Source organism: Cannabis sativa, chromosome 4 (assembly GCF_029168945.1).
Source record: "Cannabis sativa cultivar Pink pepper isolate KNU-18-1 chromosome 4, ASM2916894v1, whole genome shotgun sequence".
NCBI lineage: Eukaryota > Viridiplantae > Streptophyta > Magnoliopsida > Rosales > Cannabaceae > Cannabis > Cannabis sativa.
This window is the reverse complement of record NC_083604.1, coordinates 11,380,124-11,392,794: the sequence shown is the minus strand read 5'-3', so window position 1 is coordinate 11,392,794 and position 12,671 is coordinate 11,380,124. Positions and strand designations below refer to the sequence as shown.

General features: G+C 33.4%; 1 protein-coding gene across 2 annotated transcripts; it reads right to left on the bottom strand.

Moving 5' to 3' along the window:
* Nucleotides 1-6,762: 6,762 nt before the first annotated feature.
* LOC115714767 (uncharacterized) lies at nt 6,763-11,346 on the bottom strand. Of its 2 annotated transcripts, none has more exons than XM_030643522.2 (10): nt 11,054-11,346; nt 10,788-10,960; nt 10,547-10,705; nt 10,321-10,470; nt 9,255-9,398; nt 8,990-9,146; nt 8,139-8,311; nt 7,843-7,898; nt 7,104-7,206; nt 6,763-7,006 (listed from the first exon to the last, which is right to left on the bottom strand). In XM_030643522.2, exons 1-10 carry the CDS (start codon nt 11,247-11,249, stop codon nt 6,917-6,919), a joined length of 1,401 nt encoding a protein of 466 aa, XP_030499382.2. In that variant the 5' UTR covers nt 11,250-11,346; the 3' UTR covers nt 6,763-6,916. The 2 variants fall into 2 exon arrangements, with proteins under 2 accessions (XP_030499382.2, XP_060969257.1); XM_061113274.1 differs by having other exon boundaries at nt 10,834-10,960; nt 11,054-11,193.
* Nucleotides 11,347-12,671: the final 1,325 nt, after the last annotated feature.

Here is a 12,671-nt window from a genome sequence, read left to right as displayed (position 1 = left end):
CTTGAATTCATAAATAACAATTATAGATGGTCACTAAATAATTACAAAATTAAAAGTAGAAAGAAGAAGAAGAATAAGAAGAAGAAGAAATTGTATAATCACATTAATCCATAAAATAATCTCAAGTGATTTACATAATAATCCTTAAAAGAATTTAGCTACTAAAAGACATTCTAAAATAAAAAAAAAATTCAATAAAAAACATAAAAGATAGAGATGGAAGAGAAAAAACACTATTTGGAGTCCTCCACTGGTGCCTTCTACTCCTTACTCTCCTTATACACTCAGAATCCTCTCAATTTTCAAATGGTGTCAAAGCTTTGCCATCAGTGTAACGCTCTAAATAATTAGGCACGCTACCCAAAATGCTTATGAAACCCTAATCCCCTAATCGGGATTACTAATTAAAATAGCACAGAATTTAAACTTTTATATTAAACAGACTGAAAATAAACTTGTAATATATTTAAACTTTTCAAAATAGTTGGGATCCCAAAAATATTTACAAACTTATTACAAGTTATTTCTTACTAGCCGACCTAAGCGGCAAAACAGAATACAAAGTCAACACTGTTAGACCCATAACCCGCTTGGTCTGAAGTGGCATGAACATGTACATTCTTCACCTTGCTCCTGAAACTCATGGTTGATCAGCTAATGCCTTACCCTTTCCTGCACAGTAGAGCGCCCGTGAGCCAAGCCCAGCAAGACAGTATAAATCATAACAAATATAATATGCTCATTCTCATATATGTCTGTATAGCACAGACCCGATCACTATATTAACATGCCCATTTATGTCTACGTGGCGTAGACCTATGTGTTGCCCAGAAAACCAGATTTTAAGGTCTAAACTTGCCCACTTTACCATATGTTCGATGTTATATAAATTAATATAAACCCCAAGATCAATTTGTATATAACATAGAACACAATAATAAGATATAATAATTAGGTATGTGTACCTGATTGATCCATAGCAATTATCTCTGTTTGATCCACAACAGTTACTCCACTTTGATAGTACAATACTATCAACTAAGTCTTCCTCCCTAGATCTCTAAATCAGAAGCAGTTTATTTATCTGATTATCAAAAGGTATACAATTGTGATGAGACAATATGTATTTATAGAGTTAGGGAGGGGACTTAGCTACAAAACCCTAGTTGGGCTGGGCCTGCTCATCAAAGGCTTCAGTCAACTAGAAAAGCCCACACTTCTGCTTCACCTAGACTTTACACACAGATGCTAAGCCCATTAACAATTGATCACCAACAACATGGGCTAACACAGCAAAGAACTATCCAATCAACCCAAGTTTTAATAAAACCAATAAAATTTAATGTAAGCCCAAATAAAAGTCTAACATTCGAACCTCAACCAAATCACAGAGTAAAAACACAAATTTCATGCTTAAATTCACCACAGAATATGTATCCCACAAATTAGATTAACAACACTCAAGCCAAGCTCAACACTTGAGCAAAATTCAACCTAGAAATCAAGTCCATAACCATGAACATCAAAACCCCAAATACCTCATGCTTGAACACAACAAAAATCAGAACTTAAGGTTAGATTTCAAACACAATATAACCTTAGAAATCCCATCTGAAATTACTAGTAAACATACTCCTCAACTCAACAATATAATCAAGCTAAAACATTAAGATTAACACCAAAATCACCTCCAATTCCACTATCATGCATCCATAATTTTAAGAAAATCAAGAACACCTTAATTCATTACATAACATCAGAAATTAATAAGTCAAAAAGGCTAAAGATCATTACCAAAAGTTCCTCAAGTTCTTCCCAAGCAAGAACATCCACAAAGCTACACCAAATCAAGCCCTTTTTTCTCAAAATCAAGATTTCTAAAAGAAAGGGTTAGAGAGAGAGAGAGGGGTCGGGTGTGAGGGATACAAAAACCAGAAATTCATTTACTTCCCTAAAAAAAATCAGCTTTTACCAAGTATAGAAAATAAAGGTCAAATGACCATTTTGCCCCTAAGGCCAATTTTTCACCTATTCACACATACAAGGGCATTCAAGTCAATTCATACTCAATTATTTTCAAATAAAAATTCAGATTATCATCCATAAATAATAATGCCAAATAAATCAATCAAATTTACATTTCGGGCCCGAACCCGGTTCGGCCCGAAATTCCCGGGTGTGACTATACCGCGCCAACCTGTCAGAACACACCTGAAAAGACAACACATGCATACTATATAATAATATAGTTCTATTAAGCACGTAATTAAATTAATCTCAACAATTTACCCTTCTCGGGTCATAATTACCAAAATGCCCTGGCTCACCAACGGGGTCTTTAACATGTTACATTTCATATAATTTCACATATATTGAACTATATAATAATATAATTCCTCAATTAACTCATAATTATATAATTAGGGTTTTGCTAATCCTTTTCTTAATCCCGGGTGTTACAATCAGCCCCCTTTAAATAGAGCCAAAAATGGAAGTTTCCCATTTTTTTTACTACAAAGGCCAAGCAAGGCCGCAACCTTACAAGTGATTTCCTCTTTTCTTCGCAGTTTCCCGTATTCTATTTTCTACTGCGATGATCGATAGTATTTTGGCCATAACTTTCTCGATATAACTCAAAATTGGAAGATTCAAGATGTTTTGAAAAGATAAAAGAGAGATCTAGAATTTCCATTCAGAATGTTTTTCCTAAAAGTGAATGGATCATAGTCAAAAATTAGCTTGAAGTTTTTGACTTTATTTTCAGTCACAAACGGAGCATGTTGAATATTCAAAACTTAGAAATTTCAATTTATTTTTGCAAAGTGATCACTATTGACTAGACCCCGAAATTAAGAGCTTAAAATGCAATCTTTGATCTATTTTAAGAAATGGGAAATTACTCCAAGCCAAAATAAATTTCCTTTCTTCAATATATTTTCTTATTTTTGCTCAAAAAGGCTTGCAGAACACCAAAATTACCAAAATTAATGATCTTGTAACGTCCCCGCTTCAAGCCTCCATTGGGTCCTTCCACCCACGGAATAATGGCTCTTATACACGAGTACGCCACTCGTTGCTTCTGGATTGATAGTGACCTACAGATCAACACGAGTGTTTCCAGCGTGCTTTGTCCTCACTCGCACGCTTCCTGGGAAAACTTCCCAGGAGGTCACCCATCCTTGAAATTGCTCCCAGGTCAAGCACGCTTAACTGTGGAGTAATTTCAAGGATGGGTGACCTCCTGGGAAGTTTTCCCAGGAAGCGTGCGAGTGAGGACAAAGCACGCTGGAAACACTCGTGTTGATCTGTAGGGTCAGTCATCAATCCAGGAAGCAGCCAGAGTGGCGTACTCGTGTATAAGAGCCATTATTCCGTGGGTGGAAGGACCCAATGGAGGCTTGAAGCGGGGACGTTACAAATGGTATCAGAGCCTTGACCCAGCCGGAAGTGTGGTCGACGAGGACGTCGGACCCCGTAAGGGGGGGTGATTGTGACAGTCAGTAGTCCCGTGATCCGTAAGAGGAAACACCGGGTAAGCTGTGCAATCTCACACCGCCTGGGGAAGGTCAAGTGGGATGATTCTAAGACCGTGTAGGTATGGGACTACACAGTTGAAGAAGACTTAAATGGATTAATTGGTACTACCTATATCAACAAGGTGCATCTTGTTTTCGGTAGCCCATCTCGAAAGAACTCCATAGTTAAGCGTGCTTGGCCTGGAGCAATTTCAAGGATGGGTGACCTCCTGGGAAGTTTTCCTAGGATGCGTGTGAGTGAGGACAAAGCACGCTGAAAACACTCGTGTTGGTCTGTAGGGTCAGTCATCAATCCAGGAAGCAGCTAGAGTGGTGTACTCGTGTATAAGAGCCATTAGTCCGTGGGTGTAAGGACCCAATGGAGGCTTGAAGCGGGGACGTTACAGATCTCCAAATATTTTTCCTAAAATAAAATTAAAACAAAATCCAAGCATAAAGTTGCACAATAAAATAATAAAAATACTAAAACACACCCTAAATTAGACTATAAAAAATGCATTAAAATAAATCTAACAAATTCTCCCAAACTTAAACTTTACGTACCCTCGAGTAAAGACCAAGTGAAACTAACAAAAAAAGAAAATAAAAACAAACACACAAGTATGCCACCATTGTTATCTACATTAGATTGCCTTTTTCATAAAATCTTAATTGCAAGTTTTAACCAGATTTTCAGCTCAACTGCCTGAAAGATCAACTTTAAAGTTCAACGGATAGGTTTCACAAATGACCACAATAATTTGAACTCCACCATATATGCTCAACTCATACCAAACAAAATCACAATCCAAATTTTTTATATGCTTACACTATTTAACCTGCTCCACTAATGTCGACAACAAATGCTTTGAAATTAAAAGGGCTTTAAAATGTTACACCGTTAGGCTTAGGTAAGGGTAGATAAAAAAATTATTTAGGCTCAACTATACCATAAGCTTTTTACATTCCAACCACCTCAATTTTATTACAGAACTATCCCATTCTCCACTTAATACAATACACTTAAGAGATTTATATTGTTGCAATCAACACTGAGATTTATTTATATATATTTCTTTTTTTATTCTCTTTTCTTTTATTCTTCTTTTTTCTTGTTCTTTTTTTTCTTTGTAAGAGAAGAATATAAAGAATCAAAGAAAATGATTACAACAAATTAAAACATTCTCTCTCACTCTTTTTAAGTGTTCTCAAAATACAATACCCAATTATAATTTTCCCCTAAACTTATGTGCAAAGTCATGGAATAGTTAGGACAAGGGAAAATAGTAAATGGGTAAAAAAAAAAAAAAATTAGCTCAACTAGTGTGTATTATAGAAAACAATTCAGTTTAAGGCTCAAAAAGGTTAAACTAGGGATAATTACAAAACATGTTAGCTTGAAAGGCACAAACGTTCCAAAGAAATTTCCTAAATCATTTTTTTTAAAGCATAAGTCATGAAGGATTTCGTCTCAAAGGTCAAATAATTCAAGTTCTATCAAATTCAAAAAGTCATACCTTCAACCCTAATCAAGCATATATAATAAAATCCAAAATATTGCATTTATGAAATATACTAAAAATTTCTCATAAGAACTTTTTAAATTAATCTCAAAAACAGTTGAACCAAGCACACAGTCATTAGCAATTTACTTTTTACAGGCAAAAACAATGCAATATAGATAAAAATAATGGCTTACAAACAAACACTAACACAACAATAAAAAAATAACTAACTAAAAAAACTTAAAATTATAAGCCCCTCCCCCAAATTAAAGATTCACATTATCCCCAATGTGATAATAAAAACAAAAAGAGAGAACTTACCTCAAATATACCCCACATCAATGAGTGGTTGACGCCCATAATAAGCATCATGCATGACCACTCGAAAGTTTCCATCATGAATGTCCTCAAGATTGACATGATATGAGTTTGTACCATGTTTAGAACCAACAACACAAAATTTGAAGGATGAGCTTGGAGAGAGACTTTTGGTAGCTCGTAGAGGATGTAATATGGTGATGGTGGTATTGATGGAAAATATAGATCCATCGGTGGTGTATAAATCAATGTCATTGGTGAATTCAAATCAATGATACCAGGTGCTTCCTCATCTTTCAATTTGATATTTGTTTCACTTTCATCTAACAACCATTCTTTTTGTTCTTCACTGTTCACTTGGCTATCCATAACCTTGCTTGTGATTTCATATTCAATAATTTCATGATCATGGATGAAATTTACTTCATTTACCACACTGCATGCATTATTTGTCAAGTAAGAATCCAATTTAGCGAAATCTTGAAATAGTACCACTTCAAAGGGGTCTTGATCTTCAATTGCAGACTCAATCTCTTCTTTTGACTCAACTAATGGTACTTCTACTTTATTCAAACAACTCTCATAATCTTGATTATTTGAGTCATTGTCCTTAAAGCACTCCACATTATGAACCATTAAATTATCCGTTAGAGATCTTACCATACACTCCAATTGGATTATTTTTTCTAAAAGTGACGGTGTATGATCTTCCTCTTCAATTGGTTGGGATGAGTTTGGAAAATATAGTGGGTATTGGTGACTCCAACCCTAAAGTGAAGGATCTCAATGCCAATGATAGTCAAAATCAGCCATATCATTTAACAAATGCATTATGCTTTCATGACTTCTTAATAATGACTCTCTAGTTACCTCTGCTCCATAATTCACTCAACTTTTTTGTTTCATCATTCAGTCCATTATGATTATACTTTTACTTAATTTTAATAAATAACATAATAATAATTTTGATTTTCTCTAAAAAAAAAAAAAACTATTTTTTTTTTATATTGTTAGAAAACTCCAATATTATAGGGTGCTTCTTCAGATTACCGATGCACCCTATTTCTATTTGTGACATCCAAATGATCTTAATTTTAAAATTTTATATAAAAGTATATATTGTAATTATTTAAGATATTTTACAAAAAAATTTAGAAATTTGAAATAATTTACAATACAAAAAGTATGATTCAAACTATTTATTTTACACACATAAAATAAAAGAGGCACACATTCAACAAATTATTTCAACTTTATTTTTAGTGTGTTAAATTATTTTAAATTTTTTAAAAATTTACAAAATATCTTATTAGATAACTACAATTTATACTATTATATAAAAAAATTAAAATTAAAATTATTTGAGAGTTTATCGGTGCACCGTAGAATATCATAAATAAAAGTCAAAAAAATCTATAATAAAATTTTAGAATACTTAACAAAATAGTATAAGACACATTTATTAATTTATTTTTGCAAAATAACATAAGATAGTTTATAAATATTTATCAAAATACATTTCATAAATTACATAATTTTCTTCATTTGTTTGGACATGAGTAACAAAGGTTTAGGCAGTCAGAGCATATTCATTCTGTTAGGAATTTTAATGCCAGCCCTTTTCAAAAGCTCCGGAGAAGCATGTTTTGCCATTGAAATAATCTCTTCCTGCCCAATTATCATTTTGTTTTTACATTTAATTAGTAATATCTTATAATCTAATATAAAATAGTGATGACTCAAATATGGATCTGAAACCAAATACCTCATTCATATTCAAAATCTTCTTATCCTTCATTATCCACTGCCCATTGCACATTACAGATTCTACATTTTCACTTCTCATGCAATACACAAGGCTAGAGATGCTGCATAATTAGCAAAACAAGAACATTAAGAGTGTTGGTACATATATATTTTATGTCATTTTAGAAAAAATAATTTTTTATAAATACAATCTATTAAAAAAGAAAAAAAAAGTTATTTTGCCAAGTAACAATTAAAAAACTATATAATTTTTGCCAAATGCCTCAAACATCAATGGCCAAACTATTAACAAAACTCTCACGGGAGTTAAAGACAAGTAAAAGAAAGATAAGTAAAGAGGGCGATAAACAAATTTAATTAGAAAAGATGGGAACCCAAGACAATAACAGATAAGAAGAATAGGACATGTGGCTTAGTGATCTGCTATGGTTTATGGAGTTCATAGAAATACCATTTATTACTGAAATATAGATTTTAATATGTAGAAGTTCAGCCGTCAAATTCCACTTATGGCCATTTTATGTGATTAATAAGAGTGGTTTCTCTTAGTGATATTCCAACTATGACCACAATACTACAATAAAATCATATTTTTATATATTGAATACCAAATTTATGTAATTAGCAAACATCCTAAGTTTATAACATGTGTGTGGGGTTCTTGAAAATGTATTATGATTTTGTGCCTACCTATAGTGATTTAGAGAATTAAACAAGAAGTAATATGTAACACTTACCAGTCATGAATAGGAACCATGGACCAGAGAGAAGGATTCACTACAACCATGTCAGCCTATAAAATTATCCAAAAACAAATCATCTAAAAGATATCATATAGATTTTGGATGGTGTTTCGCTCCAAACAAGTCTTGTTGCATACTATAAGTAATTTAAGAATCACTAAAGCAGTATGTAATAAGACCGTTTCTGGAGTGAGACTACACCCGTCTCAATAATATTTATATATAAAGGTTTGTATGTATATGTATAGAGAGAGAAGAGAGCCAAATTTGATCCAAGCTAGAAGTTGAACCTTTTTCCCAACTTCAAGTGATCCTATTTCATCATCCCAAAGAACAGATTTAGCACCATTAATTGTTGCCATTTTAAGAATGGTTTCAGCAGGAAGGGCAGTGGGATCAGTTGTCCCTTTTGCAAATACTTCCCTTCCTTTATTAATCAAGGAAGCAAGGTACATTTCATCAACTGCAAAACAAGGTAAAGGTAAAATCCACACATATATCACAAAACAGTTTGAGAAATATCAACATAACATGACATTGATAATTTGATGATGATAAAATTAAGCTGAATGACAACAGCAATCCATTTAATACAGAAAGAAGGCTTATCCGAGTTAAGATAAATTATTCATGGCTAACATGCTATTCCTAATATACGAAGTTATGAACTAGCTCCATTTTAATCTTCATATATAATTTCTGCAATAGAAACAGAACTAATCTTCTTTTTTCTAACATTATTGTTGATTTGCAGTTGCTAATCTTAGAATCTCACAATTAAAGGGAATAAAAAAGTGGTAGGAAAAACAAATCTGGGGAAAGTGAATATCATAGGATTATTGATTTTACTATTCTTAAAACCCATCTAAATAAGCTAGTTGTAGTCTTTTAGCTTCTTTTCCATTATAAATTCAGGCATAAACAACAGGAACAGTTTAATGCAAAATTCCTATACACAACTAAAAAATATTTTATACTATTCCCAACAATTACATTACTCTTATTTAACGACACATTGAGAATTTTTACTTGTAGAATATCCTTCCCTCGTTAAGTTTCATAAACAAGGAGAAAATATGTCTTTTAGTAATAAAAGAAGAAGAAAATAACATGACATAATTATGGAATGAGAAAATGAAACCAATGCTCATTCTATTGTTTGAGGGTGCCCCATCTGTTCCCAAGGAGACACATATGCCAGCATCAAGCATTTCTTTAACAGGTGCAAATCCAAGCATTCTCATTGCTGAAGCAGGGCAGTGAGACACTTTGACTCCACTCTTTGAAAGAAACTCAATCTGAATGATTGTAGTGGTAATAGTACAAGTACAACAACACCCAGAAACATGAATTAATTTTCCATGCTATTATATGACCAAAATATTACTTTATCATGCACAACTAACCTCCTCATTGTTGACCCAAACTGTGTGAGCAGCTAGCAAATTATTTTGCAGAAGCCCTATCTTTTCCAAATAACTTACTGTTCCATGATTAGCTTTTCTTTTCTCAACCACAACTTGGTTCTCAAATGCTATCTCTGCAACATGCTAAATAATGAATAAGATCATTCATCAACTTCACCTAGTATTTCCTTACCAGAAAAATATCCATTACTTTATGCTTGAAAGAGTCAAGATTTTTCTTAACATACATTTGAAAGATCTTGAAAATTCAGCATACTGAACTATGTAATAACAAAAGAACAAGAAAAGCCAGAGGGGCCATGACCCTCCCTAGCCCCCTCATAGATCATATGACTAATTATAAAATGACCCAAATTTTTATTTCTAAACTAATGAGCAATGATTATTTTATTTTTTTTATTGCGTGTTTATGTTTTTTTTTCCCATTTTCACAAAAGATCAATACTGATTGAAAAAAGTCAGTAAATGCAGATGTTATTCTTCCAACCATGTAAACTTTCTATTGTGCGTGCTTGGCTATTTTATGAGTAGCATTGCTAGAAATAAACCTAGAATGAAGTGAAATGATGAGAAAGTATCTGTCAATAACAGCTTCTGCATCTTTTTTAGAACCATCTAAATTTAGAAGCCAAAGACTCAACTTTCTAAACCATGTTGTGCATCAATGGCTAAGTCTTAAAGAAAAGAGTAAAACGTTAGAAATCAATACTCTAATGCTAAATCTCGAATTGAAACAGAAGTTTGAATTCTATAGACAAAACTTTCCTAATTGGACAAACATATCAAACCAATATTTAACATGAACACTCCTTAGAAATCACAATTCCTTATGTCTAAACTCTAATCCAACCCCAAAACAGATTAAACACCCAAGAGGGGGTAGCTCAAAATGTGGTTTGGTCTCACAAAGTCTGAAGTTCGAGCCCTGATAATGGGCAACTACATAGCATTTGCTCTAATTGCCTTATCTCCAATATATTATATGTATAGGGTTAGGCAGAGATGTTAATTCAAAAACATATTGAGAAATGAGTAATACACATACCATGTGGATTCCAGTTTTGAGTTCTTTTGCAGCGTCTCTCGTTTCAAGTAATAAACGATCAGTGGAGTTCATAATCTGCCTAATACCAAACCACACTCTGATACGCCCATCGGCAGTGTTATGGTGCTTTGCATAAAGCTCTTTCTGTGCCTGATTCCTTGAAGTTATAGCAAATGTTTGAAAATGAGTGGACCCAAATAATAATAATAAGGTATTAAGGTCAAACCTGAATACATTCATCAGTAGTTTGAGTGGCCCATGACGGTGGCAACCCGTCCCCAGCATCCATAGATGACTGAGCTAGACATGCGCGCAGACCCATTAACTCCACAGCCCTGGCCATCCCAGAAACATGCTGCCCACCAGCCTCGGCAAAGCAAGTTACCTAATTCGACATACCCATCAAACAAAAAAATCAAATTTATATATATATGCAGCTCAAAAGAGAGGGGCTTGCGTTTGCATACCCCAGAGTGAATAAGCTCTATGCAACATAATAAAGTAGATATATACGAATCTTCCTCGGTCATGTTCGACTCGTACGGCCATATCCGGCTGTGTAACCATGTCATTAAGTCAACATCATCGGCTATCCCTCTCGCTAGCTGCTGAGAAGTGTGGACGTGGGTGTTGATTAGTCCTAACAAAACCCATGAGAGAGAATGTTGTTTAGTTAGTTAGGAAAGAGAGGAAAGTGAGAGATGGAGAAAGAGAGAGAGAGGGGGGGAGATACCAGGGAGTAAGATGTGAGCGTTTAGATCTATAATTTGATGAGCGAGAGAAGAGTATTGATGAAGAATGGAGGAAGATTGACCAAGGGCGATGATAGTGTGATGTTGGATGACGATGCCACCGTTGATGAAGACTCTGTCGCCGGAGTCCATGGTGACGATGGTGGCATTGTGGAGTATAGTTAGAGTGTTTTCCATGGCGTCCACTCTCTTCTACTATGTGTTTCCTCATAAAATATTTCATCGTGTCTTAATATATGTTTATCGTAACTTATTCGACTTGAAGGTAGGACTGATCATGGGTTGGGTTGGCCGTTGAGGGTTTTTCAATGGGCCAACCTAATAAAATTGGCCTACAGAATTCTAATCTATTCATATTATATCTTGGGCATTTTACAAAAATACTGGATTTGAGGTAATACTTTTCCATTTTACTACCACACGGCAGAAATAACATTTATACTGTCCTCCCCCATTTTTTTTCTTTTATACTGTAAATACCAAAACAAACGTATGAGACCTCCATCTTTCACAACCACAGACAAAACCACCACAACAACACCAGGACAACCGAAAAATAACCATTAATTCTGACAAGATTGAGCAAAAGCAGTGAAATCGACATCAAATAAATAATCATGGCAAAACAACGGTAAAACAACACTAAAACAATCAAACAAAACAAAAGAAAAAAATGATTAAAAAAAACAAACAATCTGCTGCACAACCTCAACACCAGATGCAAAATCAACTATATTTGCAAGTCTATTCCTAGAAAATTATAATAAAAAAAACTATTACAACAACACTGAAACAACATAAAAACAAATGAAGCAAATATAACTACTTAAAAAAATATAAAAGAAACACACACCTCAAAACTCTCTTATGAGTGAGCTCGTCAAACGTATTTATAGGAGAACCAAAATAAAAAAAAACCAAAAAAATAGCTAAATAAATCATGAAAAACAACACTAAAATAAATAAAAAAAAATAAAAGAAAAAATAATTAAAATAATTAACTTTCTTTGTGCACAAAATTAACAAAGAAAGTTCTTGCAAATATAGAATGAAAGAATCATATACAGTAATAGTCTTACCTTCCATTAAAGTGGTAAAATCTAAAAGACAAAAAAAAAAAAAAAAAGAGGATGGAAGCTTGCTGGGAAAAGAAACAACATAACAAATGCAACAAATGTAGGGAGCTGAGGCACAACAAAAGAACATACAAGAGAAAACATCAAAAATAAAAATAAGCAGAACAACTAAAAAACACCAGTGGAACAACGGAGAAAAACTGAACATATATTGGAGCATACGATATTGAAAAAAATAACTTACATACAAATTTTATTATTTTCATATTACTATTTAAAATAGACCAGTATAATAATATTTTGAAAAATGTGATAAAAAATGAAAGAAAACAACATTAAAACAACCTGAAAACAACAATAAAACAAACCAGCAACCGAAAAGGGTAAGTTGGAGAAAGATGGTGGACTTGGAAGTACGATAGAGATGGAGCTAACGATTTGAGATCAAAGACACCGAATGACATAAACTTAGTGGAAGTTTTTGAAAGATTTATACAAAAAGTTCATCACAGAGCAAGCTCTC

Coding starts and splice junctions, on each gene's coding strand:
- LOC115714767 (XM_030643522.2), bottom strand. CDS start 11,249: ATGGAAAACACTCTAACTATACTCCACAATGCCACCATCGTCACCATG. Junction 7,899..8,138: donor CACTTGAAGTTGGGAAAAAG/GTTCAACTTCTA, acceptor ATAATTTTATAG/GCTGACATGGTTGTAGTGAA. Junction 7,207..7,842: donor ATGGTTCCTATTCATGACTG/GTAAGTGTTACA, acceptor CTAATTATGCAG/CATCTCTAGCCTTGTGTATT.